Here is a 22,797-nt window from a genome sequence, read left to right on the forward strand (position 1 = left end):
ATTACCTCATTTTACATATCATAGACCACTAAATTACTATCACACTGGGTTGTTCTGATCTCGTGCCTTAGAAGTGAAATTGAAAGGTTTTGTATATAGTAGGAGATCAATGGTGAAAAATCAGATGTTCAGCTCTATACCTGAGAGTCCAGGAAGGTCCCAAACACCCCAAATTTCCAGCTCATTTTAGATTTAATCTGTTTCTATAATGATGAAGACAGGGCTTCAGAAAGTTCAGGAAAGACTCTATAAATGTAGGCAACATTTATATACTGGCAGGAAGTGATTTAGTGAAAAGCAGCAAAGAGAAATAATCCTATCCCTTTAAGGGACAAATAAATATAAACAGACTTCCCTCAACCAAAGACCCAAAAAGAAAAGTTACAAAGTGTGGCTTGCCAAGGTGACACCACACAACGTGACTCACCTCACCAGAATTTCTGAAAGGCAAAAGTGGTGAGGAGGCTGCTTCTCTTCTCAGCTGCACTTTCTTCCTATACAACTTTCTGCTCTTACTTTTCATTGCCACAGTCAGTCCCCAGGCTCCTCTACTGCTCATCTCTTATATTTGGGGGGGCGGAGAGGGGGTGAAGGGAAAGGGAAGGGAGAATTAATTTATAGAATCATAGAATATCAGGGTTGGGAGGGACCTCAGGAGGTCATCTAGTCCAACCCCTTGCTCAAAGCAGGACCAATCCCCAACTAAATCAATAATTCTTCACAGTTGGCCCTACTCCGCAAATCTCTGCCCTCAGGGCAGACAATTATAATCTTTCCCGGTAGCCAGAAGGAGAAACGGTTAACCTTTTGCTTGCCAACTTTTGGGAAAGATCTAAAACATCCTGTTATAATCACATTAGCAGTCCACTGAATCACCTGGTGCCCATTTATCTAATATCTTAATTATAACAAATTTAACTAGCAGAGCTGTGTCCCTTTCCCAGATTTACTTCATTCTGAGTTTTGAAAAGATATATAAATACTAAGGCCCAGGTACTCTAAAATGTTTAGTTGCCTGGGATCTGGGGCAAGAAACCCAATCCTGGCACTGGTTCCAGACAGCTGGACCCTCACTGATTTCAGTGGTTCTCTGCAATGGTACATGGTCACGTTACAATAATGCAATAAAAGTTTGTAGTCCTTGATCCTCTTGTTTCTCATTTGTATCTTCCCCTTTTCCCAAAATTTATCCTATATTCTCATAAAAACTTTCACCATTAAATATGTCAAGAGCTGTCTGTAAGTATTTCTGTTTAGCTAACAGTGAGAGGGGCATTGCCAAGTGTGATTCTGATAACTCCCAGTAATTATTTTTACAAACTAAGCATATCTCAATGAACAGTGTTTTGCAGTGAAATATAATATTACCTCCTCTAGGCAAATGCAGACATTCATGGGTTATTTATAAGGAAACAAATAATAATTGTTTAATGATTACAACTGAGATCTGGATCCCCTTATTATGGTACAAAAAGCCACAATACCACAATTGAGGAAAGTGGTCATGCTGGTTAAAAATTGGACTGATTTAGAGGGTAAGCAAAGGCAGCTATAAAAATTAAATATAAATCAGAACCTAAGAATTGTAGAAAATTGATAATGGAAACAAAGGGATACAAGGAACTCTCTATGCCCAGCAGTGTTGAGGATATTAAGGAGTTTTTTATGTAAATTAGGATTTGTTTTATTTTGTTCTTAACAATGGTATTGGTCCATTGCTATGGAAATGGTAGAATTATCAATAAAGATAAGATGCAGAAAAGGCAGAAGTGTTCAATAAATATTTCTGTTTTGTATTTGGGGAAAAACAGATGATGTAATTGTGATGGGTTGGGATGGCCTGTCCGGGATGGCCTGTTGGGATGGCCTGTCACGTGATGTGCTGGCGTCTCACTGAGCTCACCCGTTCCGCCAGCCTGGGCTTCCTCACCCTGTTTATGCTGTGCCAGGCCTTCAAGCCGTCTCTAGCACACACACACACACAGGTAAGGCCACACCTAGCTGCAGACATAGCCTGAAGTCAGCTCTGTGTGAGAGGATTCAGCTCGGAGAGTGACCCAGCACTCACATGCACACCCTCTTTGTGGAGTAAACACCAAATAATATTGTCTTGTGCTGTATAGAGAGATCTGCACAATGCAAGCTCATAAAAATTGCTCCCTCCCCCAAGGTGAAGAGAGATATGCACAGCTTTTGCCCCCTCCCCCCAGGTATAAATTGCACAGACTAGGTTTTGAAATGAACAAGAAAAAAGTTTAACTACAAAAGGTAAATTTTAAGTGATTATAAGGGATAGCAAACAGAACAAAGCAGATTAATTATCAAATAAAACAAAACACACAAACGAAGCTTAATACACTCAAGAAACAAGTTATAAAATGTATCCGATGAAGTGAGCTGTAGCTCATGAAAGCTTATGCTCAAATAAATGTGTTAGTTTCTAAGGTGCCACAAGTACTCCTTTTCTTTTTGCGAATACAGACTAACACGGCTGTTACTCTGAAACAAGTTATAAAATGTAATTTCTCACCCTCAATGTTGTTTTAGGCAAGTTGCAGAGTTTCTATAGCTTAGCGTTCCAGTTATTTCTCTTTACAGACTGGACCCCTCTCTGAGTCTGGACTCAACCCTGCCTTTCCCTTCAAGTGTTTTTAACAGTCTCTCTTCCTGGGCAGGAAATGGATGAAAGTCCCGAATGCCTTCCTTCCCAGCCTTAAATAGAATTTACATAAGATGGGAAGCCTTTGTTTCCAGTGGAAAAGTATCAGCAGTGTCCAAAGTGGTATTTTGTACCAGGTGACCTTATCCACCTGATTTGCAGTGTCAAGGCAACCATGAAACAAGGTTTATTTGCAGTGTCCACAGGAAGGAACTCCAGGGAAGATGGGAGATCCACATCTTTGAAGACTCCTTGTCTTTTCCTAATGGTCCAGTAAGGCTGATTGCTTACTATCTGGTGGGCATTTCCCAAGCACATATCCACACAGTTGTAATGGTTATATAGACAATATTCCTAACTTCAGATACAGAAATGATACATGCATACAAATTGGATGAACATATTCAGTAAATCATAACCTTCCAATGATACCTTACACAGCCCATCTTGCATAAAGCATATCTTAGTTATGCCATATTCACATCATAACAATATTTCTATGGAGAATATGGGGGTCCAACATCTCAGTAATAATATCATACGATGATGATAATTCTCTTAATATTCCACAAGTATCTTGAGAGGAAGTTAAACAACAGCTACTAAAGTTAGACATTTTTAAATCAGCAGATCCAGATAACTTGCATCCAAGAGTTTTAAAAGAGCTGGCTGAAGCATTCACTGGACCATTAATGTTGATTATCATTGAGTCTTGGACACTGGGGAAGTTTCAGAAGCATGAAAAAAGCTAATATTGTACCAATATTTAAAAAGGGTAAATGGGATGACCTGAGTAATTATAAGCCTGTCAGTCTGACATCAATCCCAGGCAAGGTAAAGAAGTGGCTAATGTGGGACTCAATTAATAATGAATTCAAGGTGGGTCATATAATTAATGGAAAATAGATCCTGTCAAACTAACTTGATATCTTTTCTGATGAAATTACAAGTTAAGTTGACAAAGGTAATAGCATTGATGTAATACACAAACTTCTGTAAGATGTTTGACTTGGTACTGTTTGACATTTTGATTAAAAAAACGAGAAGGATATAAATAACATGCACACCTGAAATGGATTAAAAACTGGCTAACTGAGAGGTCGCAAGTGTAACTGTAAATGGTGAATCATCATCATCAAACGGGTGAGTTTCTAGTGGGATCTGACCGGGATCAGTTCTTGGCCATATGCTACTTAGCATTTTTACCAACAACCTGGAAGACCATATGAAATCATCACTGATAAAGTGTGCAAACATAAAAACTGGGAGAGTGGTAAATATTGAGGAGAACAGGTCACTGATACAGGGGAAGCTGGATCGCTTCATTTGCTGGGTGCAAGCAAACAATATGCCTTTAATATAGCTAAATGTAAATGTATACACCTAGGAACAAAGAATGTAGACCATTTGTACAGGATGGGGGAGGCTTTCCTGGGAAACAGTGACTCTGAAGAAGATTTAGGGATAATGGTGGATAATCAGGTTGACATGAGCTTCCAGAGTGACACTGTGGTCAAAAAGGTTAATGTGATCCTTGGATACATAAATGGGAATTTGAAGTAGGAGTAGAAGTAAAGAGGTTATTTTACCTCTGTATTTGCACCATTATGACTGCTGCTGGAATACTGTGACCAGTTCTGGTCTCTGCAATTCAAAAATGATGTTGATAAATTGGAGAGGGTTCAGAGGATGATTAAAGGAAACATGCCTTATAGGGATGCCTTAGAAAACATGTCTTACAGTGATAAACTAAATAGATTGATCTCCTTGAGTTGAATAAAAAGAAGATTAAGGAGTGACTTTATTACAGTCTATAAGTACCTATTTAGGGAACAAATATTTGATAATGGGCTCTTCAATCTAGCAGAGGTATATCATGATCCAATGGCTCGAAGTTGAAACTCAGTCTCAAAATATGGCATAAATAATTAATCATTGGAACAGTTTACCAAGGGTAATGGTGGATTCTCCATCAGTGGCAATTTTGAAACTGATTGGATGTATTTCTAAAAGATATCCTCTAGGAATTATTTTGGGATTGAGTTATACAGGAGGACAGACTAGATGATCACAATGGTCCTTTCTGGCCTTGGAATCTAAGAATCTATGAAAACAAAGCTTTTTTAGAAATTCTTTAAATTTTGGAGTTTATATGATTCTTTCACTTTTAAAATGCACCTAAATATTTTTGAGTAAGAACCTGTTGTGTAACTCAGTACCATGTTTCTGTTGCTTCATGTAACCCACAGATATTTGTCCATGTTCAGGGAAGTGAACATATTGGGGTAGATTCTGCCTAGTTTGCACTCTATTTAATTTATTGACTCCAGTGGTTTTGCCCAGGATGTATGACAAGGCAGATTTAGGCCCAGTGGGTGAGATCCTCAATGGTAGGGGCCTAAATACCTTTGAGAATCTCACCCAAGGTACTTTTGGGGAAATTAATTGACCCAGTTCTACTCTCCATTCATGGATACAAATCCCAAAGAAGTCAAGGGTGGTTTCAAGAGGAATAAAATGGGACAGAATTTGGCTCAGTAGCTTTCAGACAGGATTAACTGAGGAACTGTTATGGGGTTTGAAAAAGTAGCCAGAAAGCAAACAAACACTTGCTACTGCTGGCTGCAGTGTTGCCAGTTCTTGTGGTTTATTACAAGTCTCCTGTTACCTAGTGTATTTTTAAAGCCTCAGCTCCTGGCATTATGCTGTAACTAAGTGAGAATTTCCACTTCCATTTTTAAACAAATAAGTTTCTAGCCATTATGGTTTCAGGGAAAACCTTGAACATGTGATCTTGGGTGACCATTAGAGACATGAAAACTAGAAAGTAAACACCGCCCTTCCCCCCCACCCCATGTATTATTTTTGTAAAATTTAATGAATTTGGGGGGCTTGACTTGTCATTTTCACACGCTTGGGACTGGCAGTACTGTGGTTACTCAGGAAGCTCAGAAAGGGCCATGTCCTCTAGGACCTACGTGCATAGGACTCTTACTGGTTTCAATGGGGTTTCTGTGCACAAAGGGTTTGCAGGATCAAGCCACACAGGTGACTTAATGTTATTAGAAAAAAAAAAAGACAGTGATCAGAATGTAATGCAAGCGTATGGCACAGTAGGTGTGTTTCAGGTTTTATTTATACCATTTAATGAGGGAGTAATTCTGTTGATCTCAGTGGATTTGCACAAGTATGAAACCAGTGTGAAAGTACTATCAGGCCCATTATTATTATTTGTGAATGTAAATCTTGTCTGCCACAGTATGCATCCGTCCATCCCTCTAGGTTTTTGTATTGTGCCTATCACCATAGTAGCTAAGCTCCTTGTTTAATTAAATAAGCCTTAAACCTTTCTAATGTGCACATATTAAGTGATGCACATTTTTTGAAATCTTTTATTATAACCAGGAAAATAAATAGTGCTGAGTAAAATCTAGACTTCAGAACACGTGACCAATCATTTTCACAAGTGGGTAGATATAGCAAACAGTATGTCATGCTGCATGCCTTTTAATAAGTACAATTATTTGCATTACTTTTGGTTAAAATACATTTTTCATGAATCCTGAAGTGAATAAGCTATAATAATTATGGGGTTTGAGACAGAAAAGCAAGGTGTTAATTGCATGTCTATTTCCCAGTTTTTCAACATTTTGTTTTTGAAACAGCTCTCACCCAGTTTTTAATTCTTATTATAATCCACTGGTTGTTTTTAGTCGATTAACATTGTTTTCTTTCTCGTAGTGATGTCTTTAAGGCTAATTAGCATTGTAGGAGTAGGTGTTAATTAAGCAGCTAGCAATTTGTGTGAGTGATTAAAGGCTTTTTTGGATTATTAAAATACTCCAAAAAAAATAAGTGAAATTTAAAACCCAGTCTTAGATTGGTACACAGTGTTAATGCATCATTCTCCGGATTTGTGGACATATGTCCAAATCAAGGTGATACTTTCAGTGTTCCAGTGCTGGTTGTATACATAGAAAGTGACTGCTTTATTGTGAACTCAGCTCATTAACATTTTAGTAATTAAGTCTCTGAGCAGTTGCTGTGTAGGGCTTTCTAAATGGCTGCTGAAAATTTGTCTCCCATACAGGATGAGGAATAATGAAACATTGTTTAACTACAGTCAGCATAAATTAAGTGTAGCAGAAACTTGAAAGAAGCAAGTCCTGACATAGATATATGTTCAGAGGGATTGGAAATTCTAGCCACAGTGATTCAAATACTTCTGTCCTCTCCATTGCCATTTGCTTGCAGTAGAAGAACTGTGCCACAACACGAGAACAGGCTGCTTAAGGTCAGACAAAATTATGCAGGGCTAGCTATGGAGCCAGAGTCAGGGACCATGCGGTAGGAAATCCTTTATGAATCTCCCCGACTGCAACAGGAGAGGTAGTCTCTTGTACATTAATCCTAGTCTTGGGGACACACTGTTACATTACAGAAGGCTGGGACAGCAACCAAAAAATCTAGTTCTTAAACATAGAGTCTCCTTTGTCTCATTGCACTACTAGGAATTGTGGGAAAACTGAAGCTGTTCATTTTATTTTTTTAAGGTTCATTGTCTAACTAGCGTAGGGGTCCCGTGTACAAGCTTAGCATCCACTATGCCTCTTATGGCTGAAATGTGTTGCAGTGACAGACTGAGAAAAGATACACACTATGCTAGAACTAATGTGTCCTGTCTCCCCCCATCCCTCCTTTTCAAGGTTGAGAGTGAGAAATTAAACATGGAATCGTGTATGTCAATTTGCAAAAAGTACATTATATTCCATGTGCTTTAATGATTCTATAGGATAAAATTATAACAGCAAGAAAGCCATCTCTCTATATATGTATAAAGGGGGGGGGGGAAACAAAAACAAAAAAATAAACCACTTAGACACAATGTAGCATACATAGGAAACTAAGCACACACCTAATCTTGTTGCTGTAATCCTTTTCTTCCATCTCATCTCTCACACTGTTTATTGCTATTATTCCTCATGTTAAGTCACAATGTAGACTGTGAGCTCCTTGGGGCAGGGACTGTGTGTATTATTTATCATTAAGGCACTAAGCACATTTTGGGTGCAACAAGCATAAATAGGGAAATAGTTTATACTGTACTATTATGTTCCAAATGCAATTAATCTGATTCACAACCCTTGAGTGAGCAATTAATCCACACTACTTTGACAGAGTTGTTTCCATGTCATACTTCTTTACATGCAGTTGTCTATATTGCTCCTGTGTAATGATAATTTCTAAGCACTGTTTCTTCATTTTAGCTAGTTTCATATTGTTAAGCCCAGCTGCCTGGAAACAGGTTAAACTTTCATAAGGCAAATGTAGGCGTATATTCTGATTTTGGTGTGCATGCATAACTCCTAGTGAAGCCAACAAGAGTTGAACATACTCATTCAGAGGAGAATATAACACAATTATCCTTTCTGTAAAAACACTGCTGTGATTCTTCAATTGTAACACAGGTGCCCTTATTTTCCATGCAACCTTATTCTAACCAGGGCGAGTGCCAAAGGACTATTCCTTTCTCTGAGAAAGTGACCCACTAACTCAGGCAGGTGTGACAAGGCAGAATTTTCACCTGCCTTTTCATTTTTGACTGTTGTTTTCCCTCCATTTAATCCCAATGCAATGATACTCACAATATGATCACTGACACAGCTATATGTAATTACTGATGTTATAGTGTTATTCAAAAGTAGTGGTTACGGAGTTTGTTGGTTTGTTTTTTAAGTTAATAATTGCTGCCATTATCTTGAGAATTGACATGCTGCATCGAAGATGCTTCCCAGAGAAATCTTCTATAATTACAAGTTAAGCTGATGTTCCATTATGAAGTAGGTAGAATAGAGTAGGATTACTTTTAAAAGGATTGTATTGATCTGCTTTAGAGGCCGTTTTATTTTGCAACACTAATAATAAGTGGATAGATTATGAAGATATGCTACGAGGGCTGTAAATACTTATTTGACATATATAGGCCATAATAAGATCCCTTTTCTTTCGTTTTGTCAAATAATGTCTGCGATTTAAGGCAGACGAGATTCTATTTTGGGTGTTGGGATTGCTATGTCTAACATTAATGATTAATATTTTCCATTTCTTAACTTTAGCATGGAGAGCATCAAATATACAATATTTAGAAACAATAAAAGCAAGAAGCAACAGGAAAGTAATTTTTTCAACATAAAAGAGAAAATATCATCTGGTCTTTGAAAAAAATCAGTTAGGAAGATAATACAAACAGCTAAGGCACATATCTAATTAGACCTTAAATCCTTGTAGATACTGAGAACAACAGTAAATATTTCATTCATATGCTACTTACATATTATTCAATAAATCAATAGCACAAGAATCCTCTAACTTACTATTTGTAGCATTTAAAAAAGCAGTCAGCTAGTCACATTATAAAACCAATAGCTCTTCCTGCCAAATTTGATCTGACAATGACATGGATAATAAAGTCAAAACTTAGGGTTGATGTATTGAATGTGAGGAACTAATACAATCAAATGTTTATAATGGTTCATGGTTTGTTGAGTGAAGTCTGTAAACACAAAGACCTTGTGTCCAGGAATTAGCTTATCTGCATATTGATAGGCAAGTCTCAGAATTCATTCACCATGTAGGTAAAAATATTGCTTTACTTCTTAGGACCTAATTCTCCTTGGCCTTGCCTCTTGTATAGTTATTTACACCTGCGCAAAGTGAGTGTAAAAATAGCTACCAGTGTGATTGGCTCGCTTCTTACACCCACTTTGCACATACTTTTTGCATATATGGTTGGCTGCACAAGGTGCAAAGGAATGTAAAATTAAGCCCCTTATTATCACCTGAAGATTTGAACACATTTTTTTCTTACTGACATATTTCTTCCTTCTTTAGCCATCAACATCAAGATTTCTTTTGCAGAATGTAGCTCAGATCTATGAGACATGAAAGGCCAAATTCTGCCATCAGCATACCCACTAAAAGACAGTAGTGATGCATAGCTGTAGTGAAAAGTTATAATTTTGCCATTTGTGATTTAATTAGTGGTTCACAAGTCATCTGCACATAGCACACTCACTACTGTACAGGCATGGCCTGCAGTTTCCCAGCTGTGTTAGTGTTACAAATTAAGTATTGGACTACGAATATGGGATATGTAACTTGGAGATTCATAACTCACAAATTGGGCAGGTTTGAGTGAGCTAACCTAAATACATTTTTCTTAAGAGAACAGGAGAAGACAAGTACATTGCACTTTCTCTTTCTCCAACAGGTTGCAGTGTGTGAACTCTATTTGTGGCTCAAAAAGGAAAACCCAGAGATTTGGGTGGAATTTTACACCTGGTAGTAATTAGTGGATGAAGAAGCTTAAGAGATCTATCTTTTGTGATATGTTCATGGCATACGCAGAGCAGTTACATAAAAACATAATGCATCACAACCTTCCAGAAACAGTAACACTATTTTAGTTCTTAAAATCCAGAATGTTAACACACAGAGAAAAAGCAGGCCGATACCTAAGGCAGAGAGACACAACTCACCACACCTTGCTCTAGGCTGGTTCTTGGCAGACTGACTCTGATCTCACACTTCCTTACAGAGTACCCTAGGCTGCAAGCAGGGCCAGGAAACCCCCCTTCTGATTAAAATGGATATCTTGTCATTTTAACATAGTTTTCAATATATCACATTATCTAATCTGTCTCAACGATCATACCAGGTTTGGTCTTTCAGCTTTGGTCTTTCAGCAGAGGCACAAACCCGAAGGGCTAACCACCTTTTAGAAACTAAAGAGGCTGTGCTACTTTTAAAACACGTAATAGAAATGTTAGCAATAATTGGCATTTCTTTAGCACTTTCTGGGCAAAGGACCACAAAACACTTTTAGTCGTCCCAATACCCCTAGTTAGATAGGTGAGTGTTATGTTCCCACTTTGTGGATGAGGTAAATAAGACACAAAGATGACATAATTGATCCAGGGACACTTGATCAAGGATTCTAGCCTCATAGTTCTGGTCAGATTCCAACTTGGGCAACTAAATTATTTGGTCCTGGTTATTTGCAAAACCACCTTTCTCCTCATGTGATATCCTTCTGATCAGCTGAGGAGCTTGAGCTACCTTGCTTTAACTGGGAGAGACCTACTCATGGGTTATTTTTGTTTTGTGGTTCTGCCTACCTAAATCCCTCCTTTTATTATCCCAAAATTTATTGCACAGTGTTTCTCAGCTACAAAGACCACCCCACCCCCGAAGTCTCTGTTTCTCCTTTTACTGTAGCTGGAAGCTGCTCTCACTTGCTTCCCCACCCAGGAGAGGGCCCTTACGGAGCCAACAGGAGGTCAGCCCCAGTACAAGCCAGGGAGGAGCTACCTCAGGCTGCAAGGGGAATGGCTTCAGGTGTTTTACTCATTAAACAAATTGCTGCACAAGTCTCTTAACACGTTCAACCACGTTAAAGTAGCAAGTCATATTTTGAATTTGCTAGTATAAAATTAATGGTACACTAATTTAGGTGGGACTTTATGGTTCCACTTATGTGTGGATGGAGTTTGATATATTTAATGTGGTTTTATCAGTTCAAAGGAAGTGAGAATTGTGGTAGTTAGTGATACTTTGCTGTAGCACTGTTGAAACAAAGTCCTGCAACAATAGGGGTAGGGTGTGCACTTTGTTGTTGTTGTTTAAGGTTAGGAAAAGCTCTTGATAGAGTAAAAAAAAAACAGCATAAAAGCACTTATAGTTTGATCTTCATTTTGTGAGACAAGTTTTTAGGATGAGGACAGTGGGGAAACTCAAAAGGAGATTTTAAAATGTTTGGGTTTTTTCCTTGCATTAGGTTCTTATCAGCTGTTGCATATCTCACAAATATGACAGATTAAATCAAGTGTGAGAAAAAGCACTCTGCCATTATATAAGATTTTGTTCTAGAAAAGCAGATAAAAATATATCACTAACTCCTGATAGATTCAGGTCTGTGAAATTAATGTGAACAAATGTTAGCAGCCTGGAGGCAGTTCACACCTATCCTTAATAGTTAGATAGACCTCTACTGTTACTGAGCTCTACACTTTGCAGCTCCCTACACCTGTGGAGGCTGCTGCATCTAGAGGGAAATTCACATCCCAGTAGTGTTTCAACTGCTGCTCTTCCTCAGAGGTTATTCCAGGAAAGGGGAGGCTTAGCTGCTGAAAGGCATTCCATAGAACTCCTACCAGCAGAGATGATGCATAACTGTTGATAGTGGGATGGGACAGTTTAAAGGTGCTGGTGGTATGCAGTGGGGTTCAGGGCAGGGCATATAAACCCTGGCAGAAATCTGGGGGGGAGGACATGTGAACGCACATGCCTTCCCCCATGCGTTGACTCCCTTTCCTTAGCCACACAGCACACAGTGAACCCCCCAGCAGAGGGGAGGTTGTGATCTGTGTAAGCCACTAATGCTTGTCTTTGTGTGGCTCTGCTTTGAGCTAAAGAGGCGTGTGTCAAGGAGGGTGGTAACTGCTGCTCCTTTGCAAAAGAAAAACACATGGACCTTCTTGAATATGCAACATTTATGACCATTTCATGCACATGGGGTGGGTGGGGAGAAATAGAAGTGTTGAGCTTTTATGAGAAATGCTAAGCCATTTTCAGAAGCTAAACTCGTTTATACATTCATTCAGTTGCTAGTAGTAAAGGTGCTGGTTTAGTATTTTTACTCCTTTTGAGCTTTTCTGTTGTATTAAAGGAAACTGTTATATTTCAGTCTTTAAATATGCTGTGTTATTGTTGTGCTATATGTATTGTGTTATATGTATTGAGTTATAGTCAAGGGTGGGATCGTGTAGTGCTCAGTACCATCCAAACTCTCAAGAAAACATGGGCCTTATCCCATTGAAGTTGCACTCTAATGTATGAGATCTTTATCAAGGGATTGCTACAGAATTTGACTAACTTTACTACAGCCAATAGCTCTGGTGGGTTGTGCTCCTTTCCACTTACCCTGACTGAGGGGTACAAGTGTTAGTGGAAACTGGGCTGGGCTGCAGAAGGGGGAAGTGTACCTCTTCCCAACAACATTTCTGTTTCAATTCCTTACCTCTTCTCAAGAGAGGCTGTCATTTGATCCAAGTTAGGTGATGAAGTTGTTGAATGTCACCATTCAGGGCAACTGCACCTGTGTTTCCCCACTCATGGTCCAGCAAGGACCCGAGCTCTCAGGCTTCCAGCTTCCCTGCAGTCACCGTGTTTGGGTGGAGACCTGCATTCCTCTTCCTCCTGACCAGGATATTTCCTGGCTACACATTTCCCTGACCCTATGGTGATATTCCTAGCAAAAAAGACACACTACTTTTGAAGGTCTGTTTTGCTTCTCTCTTCAGGGATGGTACACATTGTGCTTGACACAGCTAAGTTGCCACACAACTCTTTCTAAGCAAACATATTTATTCTTAAAGTAAAGGCATTACAGAGAAACCATATTAAAAACATACATGTGGTAATAAGCATACTAGAGATCACCCCCTTACTCCCACCAGGGCTCTGGTCGGTGATTAGTCCTTGAAACCCTGCACAGGGATTTTTTCCTGTGGTCACAAGTTTTGTTCCAGATCAGTCTAAAACTTTGGCTTGCAGCTGTGAAAGGTTGTGTGAGTCCAATATGCTTACTGTTCTGCCACTCCAATTTTAATTTAAAAATAGGTATTTGAAACGATGAAGTTGCAAATGTAGCACCAGTCACTGGAGCCCTGTAGCGAAAATCTGCAGGGATAACATTATTTTGTTCACATTAATCCAAAGGAGCACATTTCCAGAGTAAGGCAAGTTTCTAACTCTCCAAGGAAAAGAGGCGACATTTAGCAAGAGGAAGGAATACTACTATTTCATTACCATAGACTTTGGTAGCACCTGGATCATTTTAAGAAGGAACACAAGAATGGGACCATGTGACATAATGAAGAAAACTCATACAGCAAAAAGAGGCTCTGGAGAACAGAGACTAGCAGATACAAATTAATTTAAGAAAGAGAAAGTAGATCAGAAGATCTATACTAAGAAACCCCTTCCAGATTGTGCTCCTAGCAGGGAGTGCAATCTTTCACAATATTTCATGAGTGTGGCTGTATAAGTACTCCTCACTCCCCTGAGAAGGCAGTGGACCTTCTCACATAGGTAGGAATTACTCCTATGAGTAACATTTCTCAGTTCTGACCCCAGTGTGAGTGAATCAGAGTGCTCCTAAATCTCTTCTTGCTTGCACTAGATGTGATAGGGTTGGTCGCCTGCTTTGAGCACTAGTTTCTTGTGTTTACCAACCTTATGAGACCAACACTGCAAACAAGAACACGTAAAAGATCCCATCCTTCTTGGTTATGTGATACCAGCCAGAGCACCAGGCATTTAATAGAATATTGCTTTCATTGTGAAATGAGGCTGGGAGATCAATATACCTTTAGTGGCATTGCTTTAAGACTTGCCATTAAAAATAGAAACCCAGATTCCTTTACAGCCTACTCTGAGATGCCCACTGATGGGCCAATAACATCTTGAAAATGGTGGGTCTACTGCATGGGGGACAAAAGCAGCAGATACTTCCCACAAAGAGACTCCACAAACTGCTTGGAGTATGCTGCACAATGTATCCCTACCATGGGTCTGTATTGCTCACTACAGAGCAGGGGAATATGAGCATATCTCCATATCCAGAAGTAACTGGATGCAGGCCAGTTGCAAAGGTACTTTGGCCTTATTTCTATGCTGGGGTGAAGAATATATTTCCATAATTCCCTCCTATTTCCCAGAGGCAAATGCCAGTTTATTCAGGCTTTGCTTAGGCTCAGGCTTGGTCCAGTGTAAAGATTTTAAGGCTGCTGTAAGAGGGCTCAATTTAAGCTGACATAAATGATCAACATTTTAACTTAGATTTTTTTAAAACTGATCAAGACAGCTGGCTCGTGGCAAAAAAGTTGTGGGGCAGTGTAATCTCTTCTGAGCTAAAATTGAATGGCACCCTCTGAAAACATATACAGCAAATTTGAACAATAAATCAAGGTGAATCAAAGCAAGCTCAAATATATTCTGAAATTCAGGCCATCTGAAATACTACATCTCTTACAATGTTATGTTTTTAGATCTAATGCAGCTGAGCAGGAGACAATGGATTATTTTTTGGTGGACGTACATACATCAGGAAACTACTGAACCGCATGAACTAAACCATACATTAGAAAACTACTAAACCAATGCCAGGGTGAGAGGAAAAGGACCTAGCAACACTAGATGCTGCTCATGATTGTATTTATTGACTTCCTTATGTAATACTTAACTTACATAAGAGAAAGGAGAAAGCAGAACTAAGAATAAAGTTCATAATCAAGCTATCCAATATATCTGTGCTGGTCAATCCCATTAGAATGCTTCTCATAACTTCAAGAGACAAAATGGGTGAGGTAATATCTTTTATTGTACGGATCAACTTCTGCTGGTGAGAGACACAAGCTTTTGAGCTTACACAGAGCTCTTCTTCAGGTCTGGGAAAGGTACTCAGAGTGTCACAGCTAAATACAAGATCAAACAGATTGTCCTAACTACTAATGCTAAACATATTCTAAGGGACCATTCAAGGTGAAGTGACAGACAGGTCAAATTTGGATACTTCTATTCCTGAGCATCCATGGGCAAACAGAACCCTTTGTGTTTACATTTACCCAAGATATAGTTACTTTTATATATTTTTCCTCCAGCTTGCCCTGCCAGAGAGGCAAAGAAGGAGTTTCCAATCTAGAGCATCTGATGGTAAAATGTTTGCAGAACAGATGTTCATTGGCAAACTGTTCCTATTTTTGCTTCTTCTACATAAAAACCTGTACTGTATGGACAGTATATGGATTATTTTTGCATAGCTCATGTTGCCTTTTCAGTAATACCTATCAGGAAACCAAGGCAACCAGGAGACAGAGGTGTAAATGTAAGGCAAGTATAAGTCTGATTTTTCCCCCATATCGACTGACCTTGAAGCAATGTTTCAAATATAATCAGCATGAACACATCACATAAGCACATTTTGTTGCTACTCATTCATTTCCACTTCTGTTGCAAAAATAAATATCTCATGAGAAATCTGTACATTGCATTTTGTCATTTGATGGCAATTTTTCCTCCGTTCAGTTCATACCAGTAAGGGTTGGGGTTTTTTTGGGGAGGGGGCAGGCGGAAGAGGAGTGAGAAATGGGTGAGAAAATTGATGACAGTGCCAATATCCAGAGCCATATCCTATAAAGAGAGGGAATAAAATAAAGTCTATATTAATCTTGAGCCTGGTAACTCAAGCTTCTTGACAGATAAAAGACAGAGAAATGATTTGCCAGAAATGCAGACAAGCAACAAAAATGTTTATGCTGCAGACCGTTTCTGTTTTCTTGTATTTTTACATACAATGGGCTATGTTGTACTATATCTCCAAGGCAATCACTGAAGAGTTCTTTCAGAAGCCAGTGGCATAATATGGCCTACTAATTTCTTTTTAGAAAGTTTTATTTTGATTTCTCAGTAATTTTTCAAAGTAGTCATCCTGGTAGGTAAATAAATGTATTTTCTTGTTTAACTTGTGCACGCATAGGACTTGGTCAGCAAAACATCAGTCTCTGAATAGCTTGGAGATAGGCTAAGGGGTAAGATGGTCAAGAAGTGTGGAAACCAGGGAGACAAAGAGAGAGGCATAATTCTCCTGTTCTGCCTCTTCCACTTCGATGGTCTGTGTAAATGAAGACAGCCACTCATAAATTAAGCTGGCCCCTGGCATGTTTAGCTGCTGGTACCAATGTCCTTCTTGATGTTTTCATAGTTAGCTCATTCACTTTTGCACCTGTACAAGAACACAATATCACATACAAATGCAAAACACACATGATCCTACAAATGTATTTAATTTACAATGCACATATCAATTATGATTTTTCTTTATTTGATACACCATCCATGCTTGATAACCCCTCTTTTAGGCATGGATAGCTAAATGTCCTGGTGCATTCTGATTAATGAAATTACCACCCTCTGCAGAAAGTAGACAGGTATCTTTTTAAAAAAAATTATCTCCCTTTTACTCTCCTCTTCTTTCGTCTAAGTAGTTGCAAGAATTCAGTCTGTCAGCAATTCTCATTAAAACGGAGCCTAAAGTAGACTTGCCTACAAAATTCAAATATATAAGGAATTTATATTAATGATATTACTCACAATGTATACACATTATTTACATAACCTGATCATGAATGCAAGCAGCTTTGTAGTCTAATTCCAATAGCTATAAATCATATAAATCCAGGTGTGTGTGTGTTTGTTTAAAAACAGATTAATCTACAGACAGTAGTACCTTTGTGAAACACAGAATTGTCAAGGGTAGGATCTATTCTATTGAATGGTACTGCTCTTGAATTGCGCTACTTGGCCACTGACACGGCAGTTGGTTTCAGAGTGGTAGCCATCTTAGTCTGTATCAGCAAAAACAATGAGGAGTCCTTGTGGCACCTTAGAGACTAACAAATTTATTTGGGCATAAGCTTTTGTGGGCTATAGCCCACTTCATCAAATGCATGCAGTGAAAAATACAGTATATGTATTACAGCACATGAAATGATGGGATTTGCCTTACTAAGTGGAGGGTCCATGCTAACGAGGCCAATTCAATCAAGGTGGAAGAGGCCTATTCTCAACAGTCCACACAAGAGATCCACTTCATAGACACTACAGTGCAAATAAGTCATGGTCACATAAACACCACCCTATACTGGAAACCTACTGACCACTATACTTGCCTATATGCCTCCAGCTTTCATCCAGACCACATCACACGATCCATTGTGTACAACCAAGCCCTAAGATACAACCGCATTTGCTCCAACCCCTCAGACAGAGACAAACACCTACAGGATCTCTATCAAGCATTCTTAAAACTACAATACCCACCTGGGGAAGTGAGGAAACAGATTGACAGAGTGAGACTCAGAAGTCACCTACTATAGGACAGGCCCAACAAAGAAAGCAACAGAACACCACTAGCCGTCACCGATGGCCCCCAACTAAAATCTCTCCAGTGCATCATCAAGGATCTACAACCTATCCTGAAGGATGATCCCTCACTCTCATAGACCTTGGGAGACAGGCCAGTCCTTGCTTACAGACAGCCCCCCCAACCTGAAGCAAATACTCACCAGCAACTACACACCACAAAACAAAAACACTAACCCAGAAACCAACCCCTGCAAACAAACCCTGTTGCCAATTCTGTCCTCATATTTATTCAAAGGGACACCATCATAGGGCCTAACCACATCAGCCACACCATTAGGGGCTCGTTCACCTGCACATCTACCAATGTGATATATGCCATCATGTGCTAGCAATGCCACTCTACCATGTATATTGGCCAAACCAGACAGTCTCTATGCAAAAGAATAAATGGACACAAATCAGACATCAAGAATTGTAAAATTCAAAAACCAGTAGGAGAACACTTCAATCTCCCTGGACACTTAATAGCAGACTTAAAAGTGGCAATTCTTCAACAAAAAACCCTTCAGAGACAGACTTCAATGAGAAACTGCAGAACTGGAATTAATTGGCAAACTGGACACCATCAAATTAGGCCTGAATAAAGACTGCGAGTGAATGGGTCACTACAAAAAATAATTTTCCCTCTGTTGATACTCACACCTTCTTGTCAACTATTGAGAATAGGCCACTTCCACCTTGCTTGAATTGGCCTCGTTATCACTGACCCGCCACTTGGTAAGGTAACTCCTACCTTTTCATGTGCTGTAATATATATACTACCTACTGTATTTTTCACTCCATGCATCTGATGAAGTGGGTTTTAGCCCACGAAAGCTTATGCCCAAATAAATGTGTTAGTCTCTAAGATGCCACAAGGACTCCTCATTGTTTTTGACATGGTAGTACAGCAGACGTACAGATCACTGATGGGAGCTAGCATGGCATTTTCCAAATGGAAATGGGCCAAGTCTTCTCTTTCATAAAACTTTAAACAAATAGGGGACTGGATAGCTCAGAGATACGATGATGGGCGAGAGTTTCCAATCTGCGTCATTTGACTAAACTGTGGTGGCTCAGTAGTGATGCCTGTTTGAAATTAGTTTGCTGGTCTCAGAATAAATTTCTAGCAGACATCTCTCCGTTTCACAACCCACCAGCACAGCAAATACCTTGCTGGCAATCTCAGCAGAAAGCCCCAAACCAGGCTGGAACTATCCTCCAACTTCGGAGGTCGCTTCCAGCTCAGTGCAGGGAAAACTTTGGCTGCTGGTATTGGTATCTGTTCTCGGGAGAGATGCCAGTTTCTAGTGCCCCCCATCATCAAGCACCTTTCAAAAAGGCTAAACTTCTCAGCAACAACATTTGCCTTATCTCAATGATCCCTTTGATTGGAACCTTTGCCTTCATTTGTAAATATAAAACTAAAAAATGAAATTGGTTTTTGTTCTGGTTTTGTTTTACTGAGATCAGATGAACCACGCATCATTCTGTAGAGATTAATTTCTTCACCCCAAGGTGTTACAAAATCTGCCCCTTCTGAGACATTTCCCTGAGACCTGGAGCAAGTTATGTGCAAAGATGGGTGCAGAAGTATACATTTATGCCCAATAATCAGCCAATTCATTTTTTTAATGTCTGGAGTAACCCAAATCCTGCCCAGTGATGTGCAAATGCATTGGCGGGTAGAGAACTTAGGAAGTTCTCCTCCAGAGTGAAACAATAGCGCAGCAGTACAGTATTGCTGTGCAACGGTCAAGAGAATTCAGAGAGCACAGCAGGGTATTTTGGCTGGCTGGTCCCCTATTCTTTCAAGATTGTGATCTCTTGCAAGGGATTGGACTGCACAGCATGGGAGTATATGAAGCAATAGATGTGAGAAGGATGGCCGTCTAGTTCAGACAGTGCACTAGAACTCAGGAGAGCACTCTTCAATTCCCAACTCTGCCAAAGACTTCTGGACCATCTGGGATAAACCAGAGTAGTTCTATTAACTTGGGCCTTGGGCAAATCACTTAGTCCCTCTCCTGGAAAGTAGAAATAATGAAACTCAAATGCTCACATTGTGGTGATGAGGGACTAAGGATGTGGACTACAGAGATTTTGCAGGTGGAAAAAAAATCTTCCCTCTTCAAAAAAGAACATCAGTACATTTAACTAATGCACAATCACACTGCTGCTAACAGCAGGTGGCTTCATAAAGCAGATTACGGATACTGACTGCTCTTTTCTCAAATATAGATTTTAATGGAAAAACTACAAAAGCAAGCATTGCTGGGGTTTGAAGAAGGTCAAGATATACTTTCTACACAAAAAAAGGCACCTGCTACAGATTAGTTTAATTTAAAGACTTGCTCATTTTCATTTCTAAAATCTCCAAGTTGCATTTATTTCCTCAGAGGTCAATTGTGGTAGGTACTGCTACTTCCACTAATGGGGTTAATGGGAGCTGTGGGTGTAGCCACAGCAGAATAGAGCCCTAAATCCTTTCATGTCAAAAGAGCACTTTTTTAAAATGGGGATGATTGTTGTCAGGTACCTTGAGACACTTGTGTGTAAAAAGGCTCTCTGCAGGTTTATTTTCTATATGAGGCATGAGATAATTTGTCATGTGTCTTTGTAGGAGCAACTGAAGGCTTTGGACTGGGAAATAAACACATTTGTGGATTATATGTTTGGGTCTCGAGGTAAGTGTGCTTTTCAGGACTTGGAATGCATGATCTTTTAATGTGCAAACAAAAGCTGTTTGAATCATCTTCAGATGCAATATAATAATTGAAAATAAGAAAAGCAGTTGTTTTCCTGAAGACAGTGACCAAGATGTTCAAAGCTGACTAGAAATTTTGAATGCCTCACTGCAAATGCCGTAAGGAGGCCAGGCTGGATTTTCTGAAAGTGCTGAGCACCCACCTTCTGGAAAATCAAGCCCTGGAGTCTCCTGGATTGTCCTGGAGTCTCCGGGCATTAAGATTATGTCATGTGACAAAACCTCCAGGAACACGTCCAGCCAAAACTGGCAACCCTATCAAGCCCCGTGAGGTGTCTCAAATGAGGCATTCCAGAACTGACTGCCAAAATCACCAGTTATTTAAGAAAAAAGTCTTCAGCACATCGTGTAGTTAAGAAAGAAAAAGAAAACAAACCAAAAATCTGTTGAAAACTCAGGAACTCTAAATTACAGTGTCAAAAACAGCCTTAATTTTAGCTCATCCTTTAGCTAATCACACACCACTTGTTTACACCCAGATATATCCCATTACATCATCATCTGCATTTCCATTCTAGCCCACAAATAATACCCAAAGTGTTCCACTACAAACCACTTCTCCACTTATCACATTTGGGCCACTGATCCCAATACAAAGTTTCCTTCACTTCAGCCATCTAATACGTTGGCCATATACATAGAGTAAGCAGGGGGTGAAAAGCACCTTCCTTCCACCCCTAAACACATCCTAGGACCAACCTGGCCCAGAGATAACTAAATCTGGAGGGAAAAAATGATTATAGAATAAACAGAACGTACTTCTGTTATGGGCAGCGCTCCTTAAGTATTCACAGAATATAACACGTAGCTGTGTTTTCATGCACTCAGACGCTATGGTAATGAAAGCCGTATAAACACAAATCAGACACTACATATCTGAGTTTTTCCTGTCTCATTAATACTTGCATGATATTGGTCACTCGGATTATATCGCCTCAAAAATGTGTATAATAATCAAAAATTTTCTTACGGAATAGTTTTCCATCAGAAAATGCCAGCATGGCAAAATCACAATGTTTTGTGAGAATGTGTGCATTTGGTCTGAAGTTTCATGGAAATTATTGAGATGTTTGGTTTCAATGTGGTCAAAGTGTTTCATTTTCACTTTGTTTTGATTTGTCATATTATTTATAATAAAATAACTCAAACAAAACATTTTGATAAAGTCAATACAAAATATTTTTGGAATATTTTTCATGAAAAATTCTAAGATTTTGACTTTTCATCCTGAATCAGTATGAAACTCAAAATCTCCAAATTTTCTGTACAAAAGGAAATGCCATTTTTTTGACCAGCTGTAATAATAATCCCATCTTCATGTGGTTCACCTAATTAACAAAGCAATGAATCCTGAGAGTTGCTGACTGCAGTGAAAGTTTGGGCATCCAGAACCCCTCAGGATGAGATCCAAAATCTCAGCAAACCTGGTGCAGATTCAGAGATCACTTCTTTCATACCCTTTCTGGTCTTTGGCTACTTGCTCTAGCTATCACCTGAGGAGGTCAGACTTGCTTCCTGAATCAAAATATGAAGACCTACAGCATAGTGTAATTATAAAGTATAAATTATATTATAATACATTTTCAGATGCCTCATGCTTGCATTTCATCAGGTTAATATTCTTCAAATCTTAACTTTTTTTCCTTAAAGGGAAAACAGTTACAAGATTCTTAAAAACTGGAAAGTAGTATTTTTTTTTATTCCTCTGGGAGTGGCAATCACCTCCATCAACTGTGAAACATATATGATCTTTGCAAAACTTTGGCTTGCACAATTTCTGGATTTCTACCTGAATCTATTTTAAAAATGAATAGAATGGCTTCATAGAAAATACTTGTAAAATAGGTCTTTAATACTAGCAAGCTAATGCAGTCCAATAACCATGTGTGTGAAGGTTTTGTTCCTTTTTACATACATAAAGGCTATGCCTTTTCAACCTTCTCTTTCCAGTGCCTCCAGAGCCAAGTCTTTGAGATGGATGAATTGCGGTTAATATAACTGCATAGCAGATACTATAGCTCCACTGAGTCTTCAGAATGCACTTCAGTAAAACAAGTACTGCCTGTACCAACTCATTCAAAGAGATTCACAGCTGACATTTGAAAAGCAAAGTCTCACAGAAATGACCGCCATTTGAAAGGAATTTAATATTAATAGCCCAAATCAAACAGAGAAACAAAACGCTCTGAAAACATGTGTAGTGCTCAGAGAAATGGTTCTAAAGACATTCATGCACAGACACACATCCCAAGGAACTTATTAGAGGAGAAATAAAATGGGACTTCAGTCCCTCAGCATGACAGGATCTAGTGTCACTACTTCCATGTCAGTTGCTTCAAATACTTTC

The 22,797-nt window shown here is 39.1% G+C and overlaps 1 protein-coding gene across 1 annotated transcript in view; it reads left to right on the top strand.

The window, feature by feature from the left end:
* Window positions 1-22,797, top strand: part of ELOVL2 (ELOVL fatty acid elongase 2) — a 93,135-nt gene that overhangs the window by 21,707 nt on the left and 48,631 nt on the right. Inside the window, exon 2 of the mRNA XM_038388180.2 lies at window positions 20,307-20,370. Coding sequence (XP_038244108.1) covers window positions 20,307-20,370 — 64 coding nt within the window. The remainder of the gene's footprint in view (window positions 1-20,306; window positions 20,371-22,797) is intronic.

Source organism: Dermochelys coriacea, chromosome 2, assembly GCF_009764565.3.
Source record: "Dermochelys coriacea isolate rDerCor1 chromosome 2, rDerCor1.pri.v4, whole genome shotgun sequence".
NCBI lineage: Eukaryota > Metazoa > Chordata > Testudines > Dermochelyidae > Dermochelys > Dermochelys coriacea.